The sequence below is a fragment of the Phyllostomus hastatus genome, unplaced genomic scaffold (assembly GCF_019186645.2).
Source record: "Phyllostomus hastatus isolate PE091 unplaced genomic scaffold, TTU_PhHast_1.1 phas_contig_40, whole genome shotgun sequence".
In the NCBI taxonomy this organism is placed as follows: domain Eukaryota; kingdom Metazoa; phylum Chordata; class Mammalia; order Chiroptera; family Phyllostomidae; genus Phyllostomus; species Phyllostomus hastatus.
Window position 1 is genome coordinate 75544408 of NW_025333872.1, and position 24714 is coordinate 75569121.

The 24714-nt window shown below is 41.2% G+C and overlaps 1 protein-coding gene and 1 pseudogene across 7 annotated transcripts; one reads left to right on the forward strand and one right to left on the reverse strand.

Moving 5' to 3' along the window:
• Positions 1-523: 523 nt before the first annotated feature.
• On the reverse strand, positions 524-23680 carry VNN2 (vanin 2). 7 transcript variants are annotated; one of them, XM_045842734.1, is made up of 13 exons: positions 23474-23680; positions 22576-22748; positions 22281-22314; positions 20523-20605; positions 17149-17330; positions 16923-16985; positions 16377-16608; positions 16122-16252; positions 12074-12266; positions 10247-10535; positions 8615-8988; positions 7532-7702; positions 524-1487 (listed from the first exon to the last, which is right to left on the reverse strand). In XM_045842734.1, exons 7-13 carry the CDS (start codon positions 16587-16589, stop codon positions 1305-1307), a joined length of 1554 nt encoding a protein of 517 aa, XP_045698690.1. In that variant the 5' UTR covers positions 16590-16608; positions 16923-16985; positions 17149-17330; positions 20523-20605; positions 22281-22314; positions 22576-22748; positions 23474-23680; the 3' UTR covers positions 524-1304. The 7 variants fall into 7 exon arrangements, with proteins under 7 accessions (XP_045698690.1, XP_045698692.1, XP_045698689.1 ...); XM_045842736.1 differs by lacking the exon at positions 22576-22748; XM_045842733.1 differs by lacking the exon at positions 23474-23680 and having other exon boundaries at positions 22576-23417.
• Positions 20642-21392, forward strand: LOC123821858 (annotated as a pseudogene).
• Positions 23681-24714: the final 1034 nt, after the last annotated feature.

Genomic DNA, 24714 nt, shown 5'->3' on the forward strand with positions numbered 1-24714 from the left:
GAGAATGAAGGCCTAAACTGAAGAGTTTAGGGTCAGCTGCTGCCTTCCAGTTTAACTTTCTGAAGTGAAATGTCATTGCCCAAGTATCACAATACACACAGCAATGCCACTGCATAATGTCTAACTTTAGACATTAAGTAGACCTTGCAAATCTGAAATTCTCCATGTTTGATGAGAAGATACAAGAACACAATTGTGATGGCTGTGTGATTTGGACTATGTATAAACATGTACATTCAGCACCACTTCAGCGTGACCGTTTCTGATGCCCCCACGTTGAACACAAGCAGCAGAGAAACCTCTCTTCAAAAGTAAAAACAAAAATGTGGCTTAACTTCCATTTCCTTTCTCTTAATATTAACCACTTCATTATAAAAATAGTCCTCATTTCCTACTGTATTGTCATAGAATAGGCAGATTCAATCTATAAGGAGTAATATATAACAACATAAAAAAACAAACATAAATGTCTCAAAGGTGATATTTCAATGTGAAAATATTAAACAAAATAATTTTGAAGATATTAAATCTGAAAAAATCTGAACATTTATTTCTTTAATTTTAAGAATATTTTCATTAAATGATCAACAACAAATACACTGTATTTCAAGTAGAATGAGAGATATACATGTTGAGAAATGCAGGCTGTCCACTATTGAACACAGTGTTGCTATTCACAGTCATGGTCTTTGTGTTATGGATCTGGGCCCATTAAATTATACCACAGACTTCAGGTGAGGTAGTTCAGGACTATGAACACCCTGAGCCAGGTCTGCTTTGATACAAACCTGGACTATCTGTCATCACTTCTAGAACATCTCAAAACAACTTGCATTGTGAATATAAACTTCAACATTACCATCTAAATGGAAAGTGAATTTCCCTCTAATCGTGAGCACAGAAAAGCAGATTAATTCAAATCGTCTTTAATGTCAAATAGAATGCAGTCACAAAAGTCTCAATTTTCATCATTCCTCTTCTCTTCAAAGGCCACAGCTATGTTCACAATGCCCCTGAGGCTCTGCACTCTGCCTCTCATGCACACAAGCACACACAAGGTCACAGAGCAAATAAGGTTAGAGCTAAGACTGGACACTCATTCACCTGACCCAAGCACTCAGGGGGCAAATTTACAGTAATAGTTCAAAATAATTCAAGATGAGACAAATACATATTTAGAAATCACTGGTCTATGCTACAGAGATGGCCCTTCAGAATTTCTTAGTAACTTGGAAAGCTGATAAATACATTTAGTAAAATACATACTGCACAAATATATTGTGACAAAGAGTTGTCCAATACCATCACAGTATTTGCAAAGTTGTGATCATTAGCAAAGTGGATATTAACAGGTTAGTTGTTTCCAAATTGCCGATCCCTCCTGAGGCAGAATGTGAGTCCTTAGTGTACCACCTCCCAAACAGTGACACTGTTAGAATAGGCTCAGACATTCCATTCTTGTTTACCAAGCGCCCATCTTTTAGTACCTGAAGAAACAGTGGGGAAAGTATAGTCAGCTTGATTAAGTATGCATTACAAGCAGAATAATACTTTTAAAATAATCCTAGATATCATGGTTGATCAAGTCATTCCAGTTTGATCAGGTGGGGAAGGGGAGCTGGGAACAGGCAGGACAAGAAAGAGACAGCTATTTTTATTTTTCATCCTCACCCAAGGACATGCTTATTGATTTTAGATAGAGAGAGGAGAAGGGAGGAAGGGAGAGATGGAGGGGAGGAGGGAGGGCAGAAGGTAAGGAGGGAGGGAGGGGGAATGGTTGGGGGTGGGTAGATGGGGGTGGGGAGAGAGAGAGAGACAGACAGACAGACAGACAGACAGACACATCAATTCCGGTATGTGCTCTGATAAGGGATTGCACAACCCTGGCTTATCAGGATGACACTCTAAACAACTGAGCTACCTAGCAAGGGCCCCAGGGACAGCGATTTCATATGTAATGAAGTCTAGAGTCATTCTATAGGACTCAATATTTGAGTTTCAACAATCAAATTGAGACAGCAGAGAGTCTTGGGCCCAGAAATAGAAAAATACTGGGTGGCCAGGAAGCCAAGTTAAGACCAGGTGGCCAAAAGGAACACCCAATAAGTTAACCAGAACAATGTCATGACACTTCCACTCCCTACTCAAAAATGCAGAAGTAGCTGATTCTGCCTTCTTTCCAATGGCTTGCTTCCTTACAGATGCTGAAAGTACTGACCCACATGCACAGTTGGTCAAGTCTGGCTGTGGTGAGCTACACCACCCTCTTATCACAGCAGCGCAGGTTTGAACATAGTTACCGGGCAACAGAGCTGGAAAAACAAGTCATGACCCTGACATGGGAAATTCACCAGCCCACCTTTTTCAAAAAGCCCACCTTTCCATACAAGCTTGCTTTGATCCCAGCTTATAAAAGCAGCCAAGCAGAGCCAGCCCCTGAGTAAGTTCAATGGACCTTCCTTTCCTCTGTTTTGCCTCCTTTGTACTTAAACATAAGCTTAATATTATTTGCCTGGAAATTCTTCTGGGGTGTTGTCTCAATTTCTTTTTTTTCTTTTTTTTTTTTAAGCAGCCTCATTTTTTTTAAGATATTATTTATTTATTTTAAGAGAGGGAAGGGAGGGAGGGGGAGAGAGAGAGAGAGAGAAACATCAATGTGCGGTTGCTGGCTGGGAATTGAACCTGGGACACATTGGTTCCCAGCCCGCACTCAATCCACTGAGCTACGCCAGCCAGGGCTGTTCAATTTCTATATTGGGGATTCCCGAGAATCTCAATGCAGTCAACAAGATGTAAGCCTTAATGAAAAGTCAAAAATCATCATCAGCAAACATTTCTTGAGTCCAATTAAATGCAAGATATTCACGAGCTGGTGGAGTACAATCACACCCTTCCCTCAAGAAGCTTAAAAGTTAAAGATGAAACTGAGAAATCAGTATATTATGTATTGGAGAGGGAAACAGGAAAATTCTTAGATGGTTGGAGAAGGAACAGCTGGACTGATCTGCTTCCCAGAGTGGGACAGCCTGCCACAAGAAGGAGCAGTTAAAGGAATTTCTCCCTGGGCATGGTAACAGAAGACATTGTGGGAAGTGGAAATCCAAGTAGCAAAGTCCCATTCTGAGCCACAAGTGGGGGGCAGGTCTAGACGATGTATTTTCTCTCTCCAGTTGGTTAGAACCAGTGATGTGCTGCAACTGGTGGTGTGTGTGTTCTGCTCACCAGAATAGGGGGTTGAAATTCCAGCAACCTTGACAGCTGGCTATTAAACATAGCCATTCTTGAAACTGATCATGGTGGGAATATGTCTCCAATGAAAATGGGCAAATGCCACAAATCAGGGCTTTTTATTTCTTCTTCACAGTGTGGAAGAAACATTTACAGTACACCAGTGGCTACAGCCGAAGACTGGTGAACAGGAGAATACGCCATGTGGTCAAAGAGGAAGGTGGGGCTCGGGTGGTAAAAGGCAGGAGTGATCAGATATATCCTTAAGTCCCAGAGGTCTCTCTCTCTGTATGGAAGTCATGTGTCCAAATGAATGGGGTCAGAATAAAAAGAAACACAAACAGATAGACAATAGATAGAACAAGAATAAAGAAAATGAATCCATCAGTTGTGACAAGGACATTTTAGATGGGGATCAACTTGGAAACTGAGAAACCAGATAGATACTTCCTAACTAGAATAAGAAAATGACTAAATGTCCTAGAAGATAATCTCTGTGGTCCTCATGTGCATATGGAGACATATATCAGTAACAAATGTTCAGACACACAACCTGTTGCTAATTAAGTAAACCAAATAAGATATTAAATGCTCACTGTTTATTGCTTGTTGTATTCACTATTAACCTGTTCCTTGTTTATTAAATTGTTCATTAAAGGAACTAAGCTAAAATATCAGAATTATATTTTAAATTATAGGTCAGTGAAAGTTTAAAACAAGTTAAATACATACTTCATGTTCTAGTGACTTTTTATCAATATGGTCAAATTCTGTCTATTTTGATCTTGGGATTAATTGTTCTAGATTTGTGATTGTCTCTCAGATTCTAGCTAGAACTTAGCATTTTTACTGGTTTCTTATTGGACATTTTTTAAAAAGACTTTATTTATTTATTTTTAGAGAGGGAAGTGAGGGAGAAAGAGAGAGAGAGAGAAACATCAAGGTACAGTTGCTGGGGATCATGGCCTGCAAAACAGGCATGTGCCCTGACTGGGACTCAAACCTGCAATGCATTATTAGACATTTTTTAATGTGATATACAATGTACTGGCCATTGGAGCAGTTTATAAAATATCATTTGATCTTTTTGATTAATCCCTTAAACTGGTAGTTCCTACCTATCAAAATCATCTGTGGGGCTCTGAAAAAGTACAGGTCCCATTACAAGATTCTGATTTACTAGACCTGAAAAGGAACCTGTCCCCTTATGCCCCCGGCCCATCTGCACATGGATTTATACTTACACGATGTGCATGGCCTATGATAGAAACCTGGCCTATTTCTGGCAAGCTTTCCTTCCAGTTGTTAATGACCTTGGTTCACCAGGCAAACACTTAGTACTAAGTACTTAAAAATACACCCATATTTGTATAATCCTTTACTGTTCACAAAGTACTTCCACATGCATTGTCACATTGACCCTCATCAAATCCAAGGGGAAGATATTCTGTCTTGACAGGTAGAAAACGTGGAGGTTCACTGACTTGCACAAGGACGTATCCCTAGTCAGTTGCAGAGATCAGATATCTGACAACACACCAGAGTTGCCTGAAACATCATAGCAAGATGTTTCCCACATTTGTAGTTATGGTCAGTAACCTTGGGGGTGGGGAAGACATTGGATAAATGTGTTGAAATCTCTGCAGAAGTGATCCTATAAGATAATGTGTAAATGTTTGCTGATGAAGAGTGCTAAGTCCAGAAAACTGGGAAATACTCCAGAAGACATGGCCAGCATGACTCGTAAAAAACCTGTCACCTGGTCTCTCTAAACACAGTATGTTAAAAGAAGGGCCATTACCTAAAAGATTTCTAAAGAATAACCTGAAAAATCAAGAATTGGTTTCTCTTTATCTGGCTCTCTTTGAGGAATGGAGGCACCAGATTCAATGTAGTCTTAGATCACCAGCCCTACAGGGCAGAAGGACATTGCCTCAGGCCTTCCTGGTGTTATAAAAATCTGTTCTGGGAAGACCCAGCCCTTTCTGTTTTAATCCTGTCCTCACAAAACAAACTTCTGATCCATGGCTTCCAAGTTTGAGAGGACTTGCCAATGGATAGCCTTCTTGAAACAACAGTTATTGGTCCTCTCTGTTTTCCATCTTGTGAGTTTGGTTAGTGTTTATTCCTTAGAATGTGATGAACCTCAGAGAAAGTAATGTCATAGAGAATCAACACTTGTGAACTGAAGGTCATGGAGCTTCCTCCAAGACAATGTGATACCCAAAACCCTGCCTAACAGGCAAGTGCGCCTTTTACATCTTTTTGGTGTGACACTGTATGGTATTTCATCTTTCAGTGAATAAGCTGGAGTAGAGGAGACGTGATCTAAATGATGAAGATACCATAAAGTGGCTAATTTAAAGGACAGGTGCAGCCTCTCCCTTCCCTCCTTTCTTCCATGCAAAAATGAGGGCCCAGTGCCCAGACATGGAAGACAGATTGACAAGTTCTGAGAATTATTAAGCTGAGAACTACAAATATTATACCATCAAGCACTTAACCATTTACTCTTCTGTATCATTCTCTGTTGCTTCCAGCTACCTCAAACCATCCCGGATTAAAAAAAAAATTAAAACAAAGAAAGAAGGTAGTTATGTCTGAATTTCTTCCTGCTCTCTGACTCCTTATCAACTACCACCATCCAATTTCTTCAAACACTGTGGGGTTAAGATAGAGTGAAATGGCATTTCTGAATCTAGACTTTTAACCTGGTCTGGAAAACTTGAGAAGTCTTCATCTTTCTCCCATAAATGAGGTGCTTTTTGACATAAGTGGTCAGTCTCACTCTAGGATAATTCCTGAAGGAGATACATTTCTATGAGCACATGGCATGGGGGAAATGCCAAAGTGCTACCCAGAGGACTAGGTTGCGTGCTCACTTCAGATAGCAGGGCTTCAGAGATGCGGGGCACAGACACAACCTGACCCCCAATCTATAGGAACCCTGCTCTCCTTCCCCTCACTTCCTGAAGTGGCTCCAGACACTTTCAGTTCATCTCCACTTATTTGTGCCAGCCTGACCACCTGTGAACTACTAGACTTCAGTTCTAGCTCCTTCACTTCAGATCCCATCATGACTTTCTGTGGTTGGCATTTACACTTTTATTCCAGCCTCAATTTGTTCATGATAGTCTACCTAACCTGGTCTTATGGCAACCAAGGACTCCTGTTCTCTGGGTCTCTCAGCCTGAAGGCTGCACTACATGTTAAACTTCGGTTTCACAAAATTAAATATTTTTATCAACATGCTATATCCCAAACTGATAATATAGGCAAACATGACCATCAGTAATCAACAATTGTAAAGACTTTCTTGCTTAATGCCTTAGATGAACTAACATAGATCCTATTTTTCTTTTATAGACAATGCAATGACTTTACCCTAGTTCCTGAAACCCTGCCCCTATTTGCCACAATTCAGAGAAGACATTAGGGTTCAAGCTGGTCTAGTTGAGTGTGTGTGTGTGTGTGTGTGTGTGTGCGCGTGCCATGTACTAACAAACATAAACCTACAGAGTCTTGATTCTAATTTGAAACCAGCTTAATCTGTAAATTAATTGGTTATACCCACTATAATTTGTAAAATAAACATCTAATTTTCCATTTGCTTGCACATGTGACAACAGGAAATCAACAATCTAAAAATAAACATTTTTCAAAGGTGCCTTGAGCTAGTAGGTTTTAGGTACATTATCATATTATCCCAACAAAGTGTCATCACTTTAGAATTACTTGTTATTGTAAAAATGGCCAAAATATTTCCTCTTCATTATCCATGCCCCTTTGCAACATGATTTTACAGCTCACTGAGAGATCACATCATTTATTTCTCTAACCCTTGAAACTACATTGGTCACACAACTTGGTTGATGAGACATTTGCAAACACGGTGCAAGCAGAGACTTGAGAAAAACTTGCCCATTGTGGCTTTCCCTCTTGATGCTCTTGGGCTCCTTCAAGCCTGAGCTTGCTGGAAGAGGAGAGACCACAGGGAGAGAGTGGCCCCAATCATCCCACCAGTCTAAGACAAGGCCATCAGAAGCAGCCCAATACACCAGTAGAGACAGATGCATGAATGAGCCTAGCCAAGATCAGCTAAGTCTGTGGCAAACCAGAAAGACAGCCTAGGTGCACTCAGTTCACATTGTCAGCCACAAAGGGCTAAAAAGGGTATCATCTAAAGCCATTCAGGTATGAGAAAGTTTGCTATACAGTAAAAGTTAAGCAATACAGTAGCCATAACCTATTTTACTTGGCTTCAGAAACAGAGAAAATAAAAATACTCTTAAAATCCTCCTACCTCAAATTTTCCAGGTGACAGACGAATTTTAGTAAGCAGCACTTCAGGAAAAACATACTCTGTCCCAAATGTGCCACTTAGAGAGAATGCATTAAATCTTGTCAAAGCAGTTTCTACTGGCTGTCCACAGGTTGTCACATCAGTTGTTCTGCATTTCAGCATTGTGCACACCTATGTAGAACAGATGGAGATAAAGTGCAATACCTTACATCTCAGTTGTACTACAACAGCTGATTCAGTTTATAACTACAACAAAAAAATATTTTCTCTATCTGATAAAGGGATTTGGGTCATGTTTTTTATTATTACCAGCTTTATTGGAAATGGCAAATGATTTGAGAACTCACCCCACTTTGTGGGTAACAAATGGATTGAAGGAAAGAAGCCAGTTTAGAATTAGACTTAAACCGTTAGTTTGGCACACCAGATGATTAGTTGGCCCAATAGAGTAGAGGTCTTTTGGCAACCGTAGTACCAAAGCTAAAGTGATGGTTAAAATTTTCACCATTACTGTTTTTCCACACCCTTGTTTAAAGAGAGGGCAGTGAGGGCACAAAGGATAATAAGAAGATACAAATGCATAGCCAACACTATATGAAAAGTTTGAATTTTAAGTATTTGTCATTGGGAGGGAATAAAATGAACAGTACATCTGATTACAAGAGAAACTAAGATAAAGTTGTTATCCCTATTCGTTGTTGGTTTTAAAAATCAAAACAAGACTTTATATTCAGATACATTAGCAAAACTACATAAGAAAGCTTTATTGAGTTACACTATAAATGTACATTAGTTTGTTAGTCAAATACAAAGTTATCATGGTCAGGTTAATACTTTTTTTCTTTTTTGTGAGTTTTAGGTTAATACTTTTTAAAAATGTGCTCAAAGCAAGCAATCATATTGTACTTAACTCCTATTGCAAATATCATACAATTACTCCTAGTGTGTACGTGCATGTGTGTGTAATACTGGCAGTGTGGAGTTGTGCAGAGTAAAAGGACTTGGCCCTCTGGGACACAAATGAAAGGGAACCCTGTAATTTACTGATACCTAAACACTCCCTTTCACTGGAGCTGAGGTTACCTGCCAGTACTCTCTTCTCCTGCGGCCGTGAAGTCCTGAGAAAGCTCCTAGAGCATATACTTCATTCTCTTCTTTCCTTGACATTTGGTAGCTTAAATGACAGCACAGATCTTTCTGACAGACTGTAAGGTTGCCTGCACTTGCAGAAAGTTCTGTGAAGTTGAACGCATCCCGGGAAATAAATCCCTTGAAAGTGCCTTTCTGTACTGGGAATGGTTTGATGGTCGTGGCATAGTCACCCCAGTTCACGGCCACTGGGAAGTCAGGGGAGCTTCGAGGATGCGAGTCCACTTCTGCAAAAAGGATCTTTCCCAGCTCTGTGTCCATGTCATAATGGTATGCTTTGGGAGAGTGTGGAGCATAAATGCCACTGCCTGTGGACAGAAAGTGAGTTTTTTAAAAGCAACACTGCCAGTTTCCCCCTCAGAACTGAGCATGCGCTCATGTGCCGGAGTTCATCACAGTGAGACAGCACACAGGCCTCCGGTCACGCTGAACACCCAGGCACTTCTATTCTCTCCTGGAGGAATTAAACAGGTGTTCGATGTCTCGTGTCAAACAAACTTTGAATATAACGAGAATGCTTATGAGCATGATGGAAAATTCAATCAGATATACAAATGTTTGTATTGGGGAGTTCATGAAAGGTAGGGAAAGGCAATTCAAAATTCTCTCCTGTTCCCCACTACAGTGGTGTTTTAAAATTACCCCAATTTTTCTACACCCTTCTCTCCAATGGGTAGATCTAATTCCTTTGCCTTTGAGTGCAAGCTGCACTTTGCAACTCACTTCCAATGAATGGGAGACTGCAGAAGTGACGGTGTGTGACTAGTCATAAACAGCAGTGCAGTGCACACGCTCTCTCACTCTCTCTCTCTCTCTCTCTCTCTCTCTCTCTATCTCGCTTGTGCACACATGCGCAATCTGGAAGAAGTAAGCTGCTATGTCATGAGTACATAGCGCACTGCCTTATGGAGAGGTCCAAGTAGCAAGAAATGAAGGTCTCCCACCCACAGCCCCTGAGAAACTACGAGACCTGCCAATATAGCCATGTGCAGCAGCTCTGCTGGAGACTCCCTGTGACTGCTAACCCAGCTAACAGCTTGATGTAACCTGAAGAGACCGTCTGAGTCAGGATCACCCAGCTAACCTGGTCCTAAATTGTGACCAGTAGGAAAAGTGAGATAACAAATGTGTGTTGTTTTAAGCCACTTTTTACTTTGAAGGTAATGTGTTTGCTTTGAAGGTATACAACATGTCAGTAATACATGCCTCTGCCCTTTGCCCATGACTGAGCAAATCTGGTGTAGTTCCGGCTCTCCCACTCACTAGTAGGGAGCTTTGGTAAGGTCCTTGCGCTCCCTGTGTCCCAGTGTTGTAATCTGTCAGAGTGGGACGGTGATGCTCAGCCCACAGGGCTGTTGGGAGGATAAAGGAAATAATGCACATACAGGTCGTAACACAAGCAGAGCAGTTAAAACCAGTCACTAGGCTTTCCTTTCATGAGAAAAGTCAGAAAATACAGTGGCTAGTCCCAATAGAGAAGCAAAAAAGTATGACAGCTCACATCTGAGCACTAGTTTCTCTGCATTTAGACGTATTATCTGCAAGCCTCATCTGATCATAAATTACCTGTCATGTTTAGGCGGACATGATGTGTATTGGCCACAAGAAGATTGACTCTCATTCCCATTGCCCAAGCTGAATGGAATTCAATGGCTGTCAAAAGGGGCAAAACATTCATCCAAGCTGTGGGTAACAGTATGGTGTCCACATGGAAATCCTTCACCAGCGTCACGGCAGGATCATGGAAGAGGATATCGAAGCATGTGAAAATGCCAAACCTTCCAAAGTTGGTGTTGAAAGTCACCAGCTCCGGCTTCTCAGGCACATCGAACTGAGGCTCAGAATAGAGGTGGTACTGTAACAAATGCACAAGATCAAACCAGGAAAACCTTGTTTATCGAAGGGATGACTTGTAAAAGCCCTCCAAAATTAGTAATAGATTTGGCTATGGTCAGCAGCAGCAACTCTGTAGGAAATGAATTAATCTGGTAATCAGAAGTGGAAGTCCAAGGAAAATGTAGTCTCTCTCTCTCTCTGTCTCTCTTCCCTGATTCCTTCCAAGTAAACTTAAACAACTATCCTAGTCTAATGCAATAATTACAGTCAGCAGTTTAATAAAATGGTCTGCAAAGTAGAGAATGAAGAGGTTTAGGAGCGAGACTATTAAAGTTTCTTCCTACAATTATTTTCTATCGAAAAATGAAAAAGAAATTGAACTTTACTAAAGTACTCTGAGGGGACAGGGAGAGCCCCTTGGTTTAGAGTGACCAGAGGTTCCTCCCTCACGTGTCCACACTCAGTGCACTGCGCTGTCCTGAACTTTACTTGGGCCCAGTTAAATGGACTGATCAACTGTGCTACCAGTGGAACTAAATAAACACTTGCAGAATGGCAGAATACTTAAAATGACTCTTGCAAAGGAAGTGTATTAAAAATAATATTAATACTGCAAAGTCTAGGTAACAAAAAATGGAAGAGCCAATATTTGTATTTCTAACATGAGACAACATTTTTTAGGAGAATATGCAAATTTAATTACAAATGAAAAGAAGTTGTCAAAACCCACAAAATCATGAAGAAAGCTGTTTGAAAGTTACGGGTTTTATTTATAAATACAAAACTAAATAGACATATATTGACAACTCAAGTTAAAATTTTTCTCTATAGCAGTACATGGTAAAAAAAAAAAACATTTGAAAATGATTGGGTTAATACCACTCCACTTGACGAATACTTATATTTTAACCAGGCCTTCTGGCAGATTAGTTCTCCACTCAGAAGGTCCTGAGGCTACAACTGAAAGTGCTTACAGCCAGTCTAGGGAGGAAGGGGGCACACACACTGCCGTGCATATCTCATATCTTTTAGAAGGCCGGAACATCTCTCCCTGCCCAATTTAGTATAAAATCACGGCTTAAGTTTATTTTGTTCTTTTAATTCAGAGTCTAAAGTAAAAATTTTCTTATCTGACTTTAAATCCATAAGAGGGTATTTAAATGAAATGGCATAGAAAATAAAGAAAAAGGTCATTTTTGTAACTTGATAGAAAATAGGGAAATCTGTGAAACTCATTCATAGAATTTGGAAACACCTTGGTATCATGTCAGTATTGAATGGTATCTAGATTATGGTCACTTTGGTATCCTTTGAGTTAATATTAAAATTATTTTTTATGTACAAAGGATTTATCTCAATTCTAGACTATTGCAACATCTTTCTAATAGTTCTTTGTCCATTTTTTTCCAGATTAGTGTGTTTCTAAAATGTGATTTTCTTCAGTGCTTGCCTTAAAAAAAATCTCTAACAACATCATACATAGGGAATGAAGCTCAAGATCCTACACACGGCATTCACGGCTCTCACAACAGGTGCCCCTTTACATGCCCCCCTTACCTTATGGTAGCGTGCCACCAGTTGTCCCTTTTTGTCATAGACCACGTTGGTATTGTACTGATAATAGCCATTACGAGGACAGGTGGGGTCATTAGATTTACATGGCTTTTTGTCTCCAATATTTGTCAAAACATAGATAGAGTTGTCCTTGGCCAGGCAGCTGAGTCTCACTTGTATAGGTGTGTGACCAAATCTAAATCAAATTTTAACAAGTCAGAGAAAGACAAACACTGCATAATGTCATTCATATGTAAAATCTAAAAAGGCTGAACTCAGAAAAACAGAGTAGAATGGTGGATACCAGGGGTTGGGGGTTGGGGGAATTGGGATGCAAACTTTCAACTAGTAGGTAAGTAAGTCCTGAAGATCTAGTACACAGGATAGTGATTACTGTATAGCCAACAATAGTATATTATAAACCTCAAAGTTGCTTAGAGACTAAATCTTAATTGTTCTCACCATGAAATAGAAATGATAGTTATATGACATAATAGACGGGTTAACTAGAGCTATGGCGGTTATCATATTGCAATATATAAATGTCTTACATTAACATATTATACACCTTAAACTTACACAATATTATGTGTCAGTTATATCTCAATTAAAAAGGCATTTCAACTTAAAATGTATTTTAGTCATTTCGTATGTAAACAACAACAAACTCCTAGATACGGAGACCAAACTGATGGTTGCCAGGTGGGAGGTGGGGGTTGGTGGTTGGGTGAAAAAGGTGAAAGGATTAAGAAATACAAATTGGCAGTTATGAAATAGGCACAAGGATGTAGAATACAGCATAGGGAATACAGTCAATAGTACTATAATAATTATGGTATGGTTCTAGGTGGGTACTAGACTTACCAGAGGTATCACTTCCTAAGTCATCTGAATGTCTAACCACTATACAGTACACCCGAAACTAATATAACACTGAATGTCAGTGGTAATTAAAAAAACTTAATTAAAAAAATAACAGTAAGAGCCTAAGTGTAACTGAAGTTAGTATAAAAACCATGTATGAAAAGTATCATATTTTAAAAGCCACAAATTATACTTAAACTTCATGAATTTTTTTCCACATTGTATTTGTTGCTCTGGCCATTCATCATTCACTCTCCTGCATCATTGGTTGTCTCCTCCATAGGATCATTCCGTCAGCATGCAAACATGCTCTCGTATCTTTCATTTACAAGAAAATGAAATAGAAACTTCTCTTGAACCCAAATGCCTCTCTAAATCTTGCTCAATTTCTTAGCTCCCTCCCACAGCAAAGCTCCCAGAAAAAACTGTCAATCTTGTGCTTCCCAGCTTGTCTTCTCCCCTTTCTCTTCTGAAGCTCTCAAATCAGCTTTCCTTTTCATGATCCCAACAGACAATTCTTATTACTGCCAATGAAGACCACATTTTACTTGGTCTCATCCCATTTGTCTGCAGCCATTGCCATAGTTAAACACACCCTCCCCCTGGAAACCCTTCGCCTGGCTTACCGGACCCCACACATTCCTGCTCACTGGCTCCTCATCTCGTTCTCCTTGCCTGGCTCCTCCACATCTCTCCTGAGCCTAAACATTGGAATTTCCTAGATCTCAAGTATTAGACCCTTTCTCTTCTCTAACTGACTCCATAGGTGAAACCATCATGGTGTCAAAACCTTCTATATGCTGACTCCTGATTTTCTGCCTCCAGCCTTGACCTTGTCCTTTCATACCAGGTTGACATCTCCACTTGGTTGTCTAAAGGACATCTCACACTTAAGATGCACCAAATTGACTTCCTATTTCCCCTGCAGAAATATTATTTCTTCAGTGCTCCCTATATCTGCAAGTGCAATTCCATGTCTCTAGCTTCACTGGCCGAAAACTTGGGAGTTACTCTTGGAGCTTGTTTTTCTCTCATACTTCCAATCTGGCAACAAATCCTGTCACCTTGACCTCTAGAACATATCTCTACTCTGACCGCCTCTTTCCACTTCCACCAATTCCAACCTGGTTTCAGCTCCTATCAGCTCTAAGCAGGATGATTACAACAGCTTCCTAAATGGTCTTCTGCTTTGTCATTACCCTCCAGGTCTTTTCCCAATATAGAAACCTGAGTGGTGCTTTTAGAGCTTGAGTCAGATTGAGTCACTCCTGGAATTAAACCCTGCCAGTTCCTCCCCATCACACTCAGAGTAAAAACCAAAGTTTTTACAATAGACTTCAAGACCCTATCAGAAGTGTCCAACCTGTGGCATCTCTGGACCACACTAGAAGAAGAAGAGTTGTCTTGGGCCACACATTAAGTACACAAACACTAATGAAAACTGGTGAGCAAAAACTGGTTTTAAATAAACGTACAATTTTGTGTTGGGCTGCATTCACAGCCACCCTGGGCCGCAGGCAGCCCACAGGCCATAGGCTGGGCACCCCTGCATCTGCAGCACCCCCACAGCACAGTGCCTTCTGACCTCATCTCACAATGTCTCTCCCACAATGCACTCAAGCCATACTCACTGAAAGCTCCCTAGTCAATCCAAATCTAAAACTAACAGCAATAGGTAATGGAAAAAATACAATAAAGATTAAATAAAATAAAATAAAAATAACCACAATAGGTCCTACACCTCATCCCACCCAAGTACCACATTTCCCTTATTTTTATCACAACATATTCTATAGAGCAAATGAGTTTGTTTACATCTTTCTTCCTCCACAAAATATTCATCACCCAAACATGGGGCATAGACTTTGTTTTATTGAGTATTGTCTGTCCTATTCCCAGAATAGTATCTGGCACACAGCAGGTGCTCAATAAACAATGACTGAATGGATGAATTAAATTTGACTGTGCTGGGTGGTAATGCAAGGCCATTTTCTGTCAAAAAGTATTCCTTCTACTCTGGGGCTATAAAAGAGGCATTTACTAACTATATGGAAAGCCCTGCCTCCAACATTTACTAGTTCCCATAGTTACTGTGATCTTTGACTTACCCACAACATTGCAACATGTTTTGTTTTTAACAGGAAATCCAGAACTCAACCCCACTGTGAGATTAAAAATAAATGGCTTGTCCCAGTTCTTAAAACTTCTGTGCAGAAAAACTGTCCAGCAATTGGCCTTTTGTTTGCACAAAAGAACATTTCTTGCAAACACATAGAGTGATCAGCTCAGAACAGGAACGATGGGAAGATGGAACTATCAAGTGTCATGCAATCCAATATTCTCACCTGTGCTCTGGAGAGCAAAGAAATGTCCTTTCCTGATAGCCCTTATATAAATGTCAGAAGAGCCAGGAATGATTAAAAAAGTGTGGTAGCCATAATTCCCCAGAAATAATATGGCAGAGGAATATTTGATAAACTTAATTTCAGGTAAAAGAGCAAGAGAGTGTGAAAGGGTAACAGAGTGAGAGGATCTGAGAGGTGAGTAAGAATAAGTGTGATGGAGAGAGAGATGTTTTACTGCAAGTTTTGAAGTGTGCAAATCTGTACCTCAATAAGCTCTTACTAGGAAGTAGGATTTATATAGTAAATATACACCTACATCTATTAAGTATTTTATACTAGACCATTTCTAGATTACTTTTTCCCAGGAGAATTACCTTTATGAGCCTAAGAAAATGCAAACTTTCAAAGTATAAGGTCTTATCATTCACTAGAAAGTACATGATGAGGTCTTTCTGTGTGAGAAGCAGATTCCAAAACAGAGACTCTATAAAATTGCAATATGGTACCCTCAAATAGACACATTGAAATATTTTCCAAACACAACCCACTGTCCACTTCAGAAATTAATTTACTACTTAATTATGTATCTATGAGATCCTGTTCCCCATAGTCTGTAGTCCTGTTTGCATATTTTCTCCAAATTTAATGAAGCTATAAATTATAAGTAATTATTCAATGGTATATAAGTGTAATTATTTAAAACTAACAAATGACAAGATAAATATAACAGTAACATATAGCATATACATGATAACTCAAGATTTATCATTTTGCTGTGGTGAACATGCACATTTTAAAGAATTATAGCACTTTTGCACAAACAATGTGGGTAGATAAAATACTTGTGGGGGTCTCGACATGGAATCCAGTCCACCAGAGGGTCTGGGATATCCTCCAGGTAGGGGAAAATGGTTTCCCTGGTAAAACTCCATCCATAAAGTGCATCTTCTGGTGTCACAATAATTTCAGCACCCTGTTTGAAACAAGTCAAATCCAAATCATCTCTCCATGTGTAACCCAGACAATGCAACCCTTTAATCTTCCACCAGATCTCACATCCCTAACATAAATTATGATGAGTAGAAATAAAAGAATACCTTCTGAGCTGCCTGCTTAATCGCTTTCTCCAGAATATCTATATTCTTGTTCATAAGGAGCAAGGCATTGTCCTGAGAAACAGGTGTTTCTGTTTCCTTTGGCAATATGACCGCGTGTTCATACACTGCAGCTATAAATGTATCCAGGGCACTGACATGCAGGGCAACCAGGGCAAAAACTGCCACCGAGGTTTGAAGGGAGGAAGTGGTCATGGCCAAGGTCTAGAGATTTCTGAAAATGCAAGTAATATCGATGGAGCATTTATAAAGGGCGGTATATTTATGTAACGCATGGCTGCCAGCTATTCAGTCCTTATTTAATACTCCTATGAATGCTATACCCAACCACTTTTGAGGGAAAAAATACTGTCATTAAATGAATACAATCAAAAAGTATTACAAAGGTTGTTCAACATGTACTACTGATAAAATCTGAGGTAAAATTTCAGGAAAACAAAATTCAAATGTAGTAAAATTGCACCCTTTAATCAACAGAAAGAAAATGTAACTACACTGACTCTCATGTGAAAAATCATTGCCACATACCTGCTATATCCCCTTCACAAGGTTATTCTGAGAGTCAAAGACACATGAACATTCTCTGTAAGACTGGGGTGAGATGACAATCATTAACACAAACAGGTGACAATAGAGTAATGTAATAATCCTGACTGCTCAGTGATTTCATTGTTAGGCCCTCAGAACAACTCTTATCCAATTTAATGAATCTGGTCTATTTGGGGTGCTGGGGATGAAATGGGGGACAGGGTACCTGGGCACCAACTCCTGGATCTTGCCAAGCAGGACAGAGCAGATGCACGTCAGCCACGTGATGACGACATGACAAAGACACCGAGGAACTCGGGATGGTGAGGAGAAGCCTCTGGCTCTGCCACAGCCTGAAGGACGTCCTAGTCTGGCCGCCCTCCCGGAAATGAAATGGCATCAAGTGAGCTGAGAAATGAAGAGTTGGAAATAGCATGCACATTGATTGACAGCATGTCCTCATAGGCAGCGAGGATGACACATCAAAATATGAAGCAAGAAAAACAGGTTCTGCTTTTCAAACTATTCTTCTGATAACTGTATACCAGAAAAAAAGAGAAACAAGAATAGTACTATACCCAAAAATATACACCGTGGTAAAAAACAATGTTTCTGTCCCTGCCCCCATTGAAGGCTTTCATGTATCTTCAGAGGATTGTTTGAATCTGTCTTTTTGGAAGGAAATGTCAGCTTGAGGAGAACCAGCCTGAACTTTAACCATCTTTTGGTCCCAGGTCCCACCCAGGTGAGGCTCTGGACTTGGATGGGTATTCAACTCTGCAGACAGCAAATGCAACTAAAACCAAAAGAAAATCTGAGAGTAATGCCATGGCATGCCCTACTGGCTGGAAAGGGTTGTGTCACAGGAAGTTGCCAGTGGCCTGCTGATTTTGACCTATAGCAGCAGCAATTTCATGTGGTTCAAACCACACTCTGCTTTCTGTTCTCAGAAGATGGGGACTGTGGGCCACTGAGCTGCGGAAGTCCCTTTGAACTGGTAGCATGCTCCCACACTGAGGGCCTCCACTCCTTCAAAAGTAAAACAGTAACCAGCTTTCTTGATGATTTCAATTGCAGATCATTAACTTTATTTCTGATCCAACTCTGACCAAAGTTCATTGCATTCATCAAAAACAACTTTTAAAAATTCCCTTGGTTGGTGCTATAGACTAAATGCTTGTGTCCCCTCATACCCCGTATGTTGAAACCCAACCTTTAGTGTGATGATATTAGGAGGCCGGGCCTTTGAAAGGTGTTTATGTCATGAGTATGCAGCCCTCGAATATGGGATTCCTGCTTTCATCAAAAGAGTCCTAAGGGAACCTCCTTGCTTTTTCTGCTTTGTGAGAATACAATAAGAAGATGCTGTCTCTGAACTAGGAAGTGCATCCTCACCAGACACTGAATCTGTGGCGCCTTGATCTTGGACCTCCCAGTCTCAAGAAATGTGAAAAGTAAATTTCTGTTGCTTATAAGACACCCAGTCTACAGTATCTGCTAGAGCAGCGCAAATGGATTAAGACAGCTGGATTTAAAGATTTTGGTAAAGTAAGGATGACCGCCTTACTTTTAGGACAACAGAAATAAATCCAAAGGGACTGGATCAAAGTCACACATGTTGGCAGTTATAAAAACAAACATTTGAAAGGGTCGGGTGAAAAAACAAAACTGGTATCTCATGTACTACAGAGGGGTAAAATGAAATGACAGATTAAAAATACTAAAGTGTCAAGCTGTAGTACATTTATTTTTTAATCACACAATGCAAGGCTGTTGACCAAAGAAAGTTCAAATCTATAAAAGGTTCAAAGAATTTATCTGAGTCAAGACTAAGGGCCAGACCCACAATCAAAATCTCAGAGTTGAGAAAATGCTCCAGGGAGTAGCAGTTTTGTAGTTTATTTTATATATTAAAATCAAAGGGCTAGATGGAAGGAAGGTTAGATGAAATCTATTGGTGACAAATTAAGGAGGCTGAAGGCGGCTGAGTGGGAATATCTCTAGCACTGAATAAAAAATAAAAATGAAGAGATACATGCTTGTTTTACATTGGCGGGTGCAGGGTCGTTAACGTTTAACATACATAACGCACAGAGGCATGCAGGTAAAGGGTAGCAACAAGGGATGTTGGGGTGGTCTGGCCCCAGCACCTGGTGTTTATCTCTGCAGGTCTGGAGGAGAGATCGGATCATTCTGCCACTCTAAGTATATTACCCTTGTTGCACAAAACCAATGAACAGGGCTTGTTCAACATAAAGATGAATCTATCATATAGGCCTTAGGGCATGACTTCCCATTATCACCTGCTCAGTTGGAATTTTTATGAGCAGAACATCCCGTGTGGTTATTGAATTTGTCAGGCCTGCCAGGTAGCCCCGAGCTTGTCAGATCTGCCAAGGAGCCCTGTTTTCCTTCACAAGAGCTTCACAATAATTCACCAGTTATTCATCGTCTTCATTTCCAATGGGCAGGGACGTAAAAAAGCATGTTTGAGGCCTAAGATACCTAAACACTTACAGGTCTGTCTAGGTGAAGCCTTCCACTCCCCTGGATGCCATCTGCTCTCTTCTTTCCCAGGCCTGTGGCTGCCCCCATCACCCTTGACTTCTTGTTTTGGTTTGCTTTCTGGGTGAGCAGCACCTGGCCAGAAGGTTCTGCTCCCTTAGCACTAGGAGAGGGAGTATTTGTTTTATCCTAGCTAGACAACTCTGACATGTGGGGTTTTCTGTCAAGCAGTCTTAGAAACCAGGTAACACAGGCCAGATGGAATCATGTGACTGTGACTAAACAATGTCCAAATGGCCAGGAGAAGCAACAGAGCAATAGAAGCTAGCCATTTTTTAGCACTTGAGACCTAAGTTGACTCTTATATTCATATCACATTCTTTCTCTTTAGCACATTATTCTTTCATTATCATAATATAGATCCACTCTAGAACTTTCCTCCAAATGGACATAACTAAATTCTGTATGGTTCTGCATCTAATTACAGATAACTTACATGGCATGAATTTTTCCCACTTTAGTTACGAGACTTACGATGGCACTGAGTAATGCTTAATGGCATGGACCCTGAAGCCAGGATGCCTAGGTTTGAAATCACTTCCTAGCTGGGTGACTATGAGTAAGTGATACATCCTCTCAGTACCACAGTTTCCCTCACCTGCATAAAGGTGCTAATATGTGCTGAATAATTGTTGCTGTCATTATTGCTTCACACCACAAGATGATGGCCCTATTAGAGGGCAGTGACTAGTACAGCTCCGACCCAGGTCTTTAATTCTCTCTGCTCCTGTGCCCACTTGTTCTTAGCTACTAATCTGCTAAAAGAACATCAACCAGTCCATATTCTCTATTTTCTCATTGTTCTGTGCCTTTCCACAAAGTCTTTCGTGTTTTCTCTCTTCTATGTCAATTTGCCCTGAATGGTTATTAAATTATTAACGTAAAGTCAATTTCTACCAGCTAATTTTGAATGTTTTCTGTCCAACTCTACCTTAGACTCTCCCTTTGATCAATAGTTCCAATTCCTTAATTCATACACCATACAATTTTTTAAAAAGCACACACCCACAAAACAAACACACACACAGAGTTTACCGAGAAGCAGGATTACTCATGCATGGCCGTCGGGAATGTGAAATGGTACAGCCAGCCACCCTGCAAAACAAGCTTGGCAGTTTCTGGGGGAAACAAAAAGAAAGAAAAAAAAACTAATCATGACACTACCCCCTGTCCCAGGTGGAGAAACAAACAGGGAGATGGGGCAGAATCCCAGCACCTACATCCTGTTCCCAGTTCTGGAAGAGGACAGGACAATGTTGGTGGACGGTTCAGAGGCCCTAGTGCAAGAATTTCTGTATGATCTGTTACTCAGTTTCTGATAGGCGGCACCATTAACCAAAATTACTATATGCAAAGACAGAGAAAAAAAGCAGAAGTCTTGCATTTGTGTGTTTTGAACACCTGGCATCTGAGTCATGTGCCAAAGTTCTGCTAATTGGCACACATTTCTATGGAAGACCAATTAATGTGTAGTATCCATGTGGGAGTGCTTGCTCTTCTCAATCAACTGACCAAAGTTTTGAGAGCTGTGTTAAGACGAATTCCCCAGCTACAGGAACAAAGAACTTGTGGGAAGGTCTTCCTTCCCTATACATTTTTTTTCCAATTAATACTGCTGCTTTACGTTAAGATTTTTTTTTTTTTCAGAAAATAAAAGGGCATGCGTATAACCCAGCGCTGCTGCTTTCTTACTATGAGACGATAGCACCACTTCCTAATGCACAGCCCTGCCCTCCCACCATTCATGCTCCACTTCTAGAGGCAGGACTTTGCTCTTAGGAATGGACTCACCAACAACCGAGTGACTCTGATGTTTATCAGCTAAGTGAACAAGAGGCAAAAGCACCCCAGCAATAGTGATAAAACAGAAAACAATAAGGAAATGAATATAGCCCAAAGTTCTGAAAGTGTATGAAGAAAACATATTATGCTCAAATAAAATACTTATTTACACTGGTTTTCTTTTAAACGAAAAAACCTGTCTGAAGTCACTCAACAGCTGAGTTCATGGTGGTCATTTTCAGAATGGTAATGAATCTTAAGAGCATTACACTGAATGAAAAGAAGGCCAGTCCTCAAAGTTACCAACGTACTCTGTGATTCCATTTGTACAACGTTCTTGAAGTGACAAAATTATAGGAATGGAGAACAGATCAGTGATTGCCAGAGAGTAAAGAGAGTGTGAGGGTGAGGGAACTGGATGTGGCTATGAAAGGGTAACATGAAGGATGAGAAATCTTCTGTCTCTTGACTCCATCAGCATATCCTGGCTGTGATGTTGTACTATGATGTTGTACATGTTTCCATTGGGGAAAACTGGGTAAGGAGTATATGTGACCTCTGTGCATTAATTCTTACAACTGCATGTGAATCAACAATAATCCACAAATATAGAAAGTTTCATCAAAAACAATGTGATTTATTTGCCCTTTTTATTTTCCCTTTGATTAATTTGATTATATATGTATATCAGTTGCAATGGGATCTTAACTAAAATATATAATTTATTAATTATTATTATATCCTACAATCAGCTACATAAGTTAGTTTCCTTTCACAAGAGGATTCTTTTAAACTGGGCCCCTTTGTTACATTTAGAAGAACATAAATATATAAAAATATAAATGCACATAATGATATCCTTTGATAGTTTGTCCTGCCTTTTGCTCAAGTTTTTTCTATCCTCTTCCCCATATTTTTAGCTTTTATTGTCATTTATTTTAATACTACTAGCAAAATCACAAAATGAGGACAGGACAAGGTTAGTTTCACAAAGCGACTTTAAATACATACACTGGGATCCACTGTGGCAGGTGTTGACAGCAGCCTGTTGGGAACGGAAAGAGAAAGTTCTCTCACCAGAGGTGAGCCGCTCCCGGCTGAGCCCACAGCGCTATCCTACCGCTCGTGCCGCCTGCCCAGCGGTCCCAGGGGTCCACGTGGAGAGCCGGGCTGTCCAGGGGCCAAGGCCCCCTTAAGAAGGGGGCGTGGCGTGCGCTTGGTGTGCGAAGCTGCTGGAGCCTAGAAGCTCCGGGCTCTAGAGAACACAGCAGCTCTCGCCACCCTGCAGCCCTCTGACCCAGCTCACCCAGTGTCTCCGAGGTCCGCGCCTCCCAGCGTCCCGGGAGCCAGCGGAGGTGCGTGCGGCGCGAGGTGCGTGCATTGGGGTGTGCACCGCTCTGAGATGACTTTGATCCTCAAAGCCAGGCGGCGACCAGAGACTGCTGCAGCTTGGAAACGGACAACAGAAGCCCTGACGCCCTAATGGGCAGAAGGGCCCCGGTGAGGAACTTGGAAATCCTGGGCGACCTATGGCCTCCCTACGGGATCTCCGCCCACGCCCAGCGGCTCTGCAGAGGAGGGGATTTCCTGGCGGATTCTTAAGCACCAACAACAACTGTTAAAAGCAGAATGTGATCACTTGTCTCCAAACAATGAACTGATTAGACCTAAGGCTGTAAAACATCCTTGGTGACCCAGGAAGTAAAGGAGTGTCCCAGTCCCACCCGAAGAAAAACTACATTTCACAAAGATGAGTAAAGGAGAAGATTCACCAGATTTTAGCCTTGTATTTAATTCACTCGCTTTGGAGCATCGTGGATTAATAATTTACAAGCTTGGCCTTTATCTTACAGTGTGTTACAAGGTGCCGTTTGAGTTTTCTAGGTATTTTTAGCTCTTGATCCCCTTTGCTGTGAGGTGGGGGAGTGCCTTGCTTGGAGCCACTTTGCAACCTGTGTGGTACCGGCAGGTTCTTCTTGATTTTGTTAAATTAAATATCATTGTTTCTGTCAGCGAGATCTTTTTGCCCTACAGCACTAACGTCATTTTAAACAACAAAACAAAACTGTCTTGGACTGTGAGCCAGTCGTTCAGACTGTATAACTATGAGGAATAAAACATTCAGACTATAAAACCATACTGTATTGTATCACTTTTGATCAGAGTAATAAACATGATTTAAATTAAAAAAAAAGTTCCCTCACCAGAAAGCTTGGAATCTTTGTGTTGACTTTGAACTCTCAACAGTCAACAGCGCTGGTAACGGTATTAGGCTGCTGGTCCTGAGTGAGACCAGTAGGGCGAGGCCGGTCGGGGAGTTGGGGTCGCAGCCGCTGGAGCTCGGCTGGAAGCTGCTGGCGAATCCCCAGGCGCAGTAACAGCGGCGAGCGCCGAGTGCCGCAGGTCCGGAACTGCAGACACTGAGCGTGTCATTGGCCCTGGGCGGAGGGGGCGTGGATGCTGTGGGGACGCCTAGGCAAGCGCCGGTGCTCGAGGAAGAAGAGCATTGAAGCGGGACCAGGGTGATTTAAGCACTGAAGCCAGGCTAGGCTCATCAGGGCCTGGACCTCTTCTCCACCCCACAGGAATGCAGTGAGCCAAAGTCACACTCTTTCCAGGTTTTGATTTGGGAAAGGGGGATTGGTGACCGCCTATTTCCTCCCACGCTGTCCCCCACTCCGCAGCACGGGACCACTCTCTGGTCTCAGGGCAGAGATGTAGGGGGTGGGGGAAGCGGAAGAATGAAGAGTTCATGGGATTTGTGAATATTCGATTTTGGCAATTAATGCCAAAAAAAAAAGTGTCCCCAAACTGTCCTACTGCCAGTCGCTCTCCATCATCCCCGATCTTGGCTTTGTCATCTTTACATATTTTTTCCCTGCTTTGGTGGTGTGAAAGGGTACCACATCATGTTTCATTTGGCCCTTCAGCATCTGATTTGCTCCCTTTCTTCCCCATCTCATTAGGAGGTACCGCCATACACCCATACCCTCAGGCAAAAACCTGGGAGTCATCTTAAATTCCTCTCCCCTTTTCCCTCAGCATCAGCAGATCCTGTTGGTTCCACTTCCACACACATCCTTTTCTCTCCATCTCCACCACCACATCCCTGATCCAAACCACTAACGCCTCTCTGGATCTTCCATTGATCTCCCTCCAGCCCTGCTAAATCACATCCCCACTCACATGTGCATGCCTGCACAATGACCTGTCTGAAATACGAATCAAATTCTGGCATCCCCACCTAAAAATGGGCCCCTCTACACTTCCCCAACCTCCTTTCTTTACTTGACTCCAGATGTGCAGGCCAAGGTCGCATCTTTGACCACGTCAAGACCTTTGCACACATAGTTTGCTTTCCCCTCAGAATGCTGTCTCACTCTCACCCTTCAGATCTCAGTTCAAAAGTCCCACCTCCTTAGAGAGGCCTTGTATGAATTAGGAC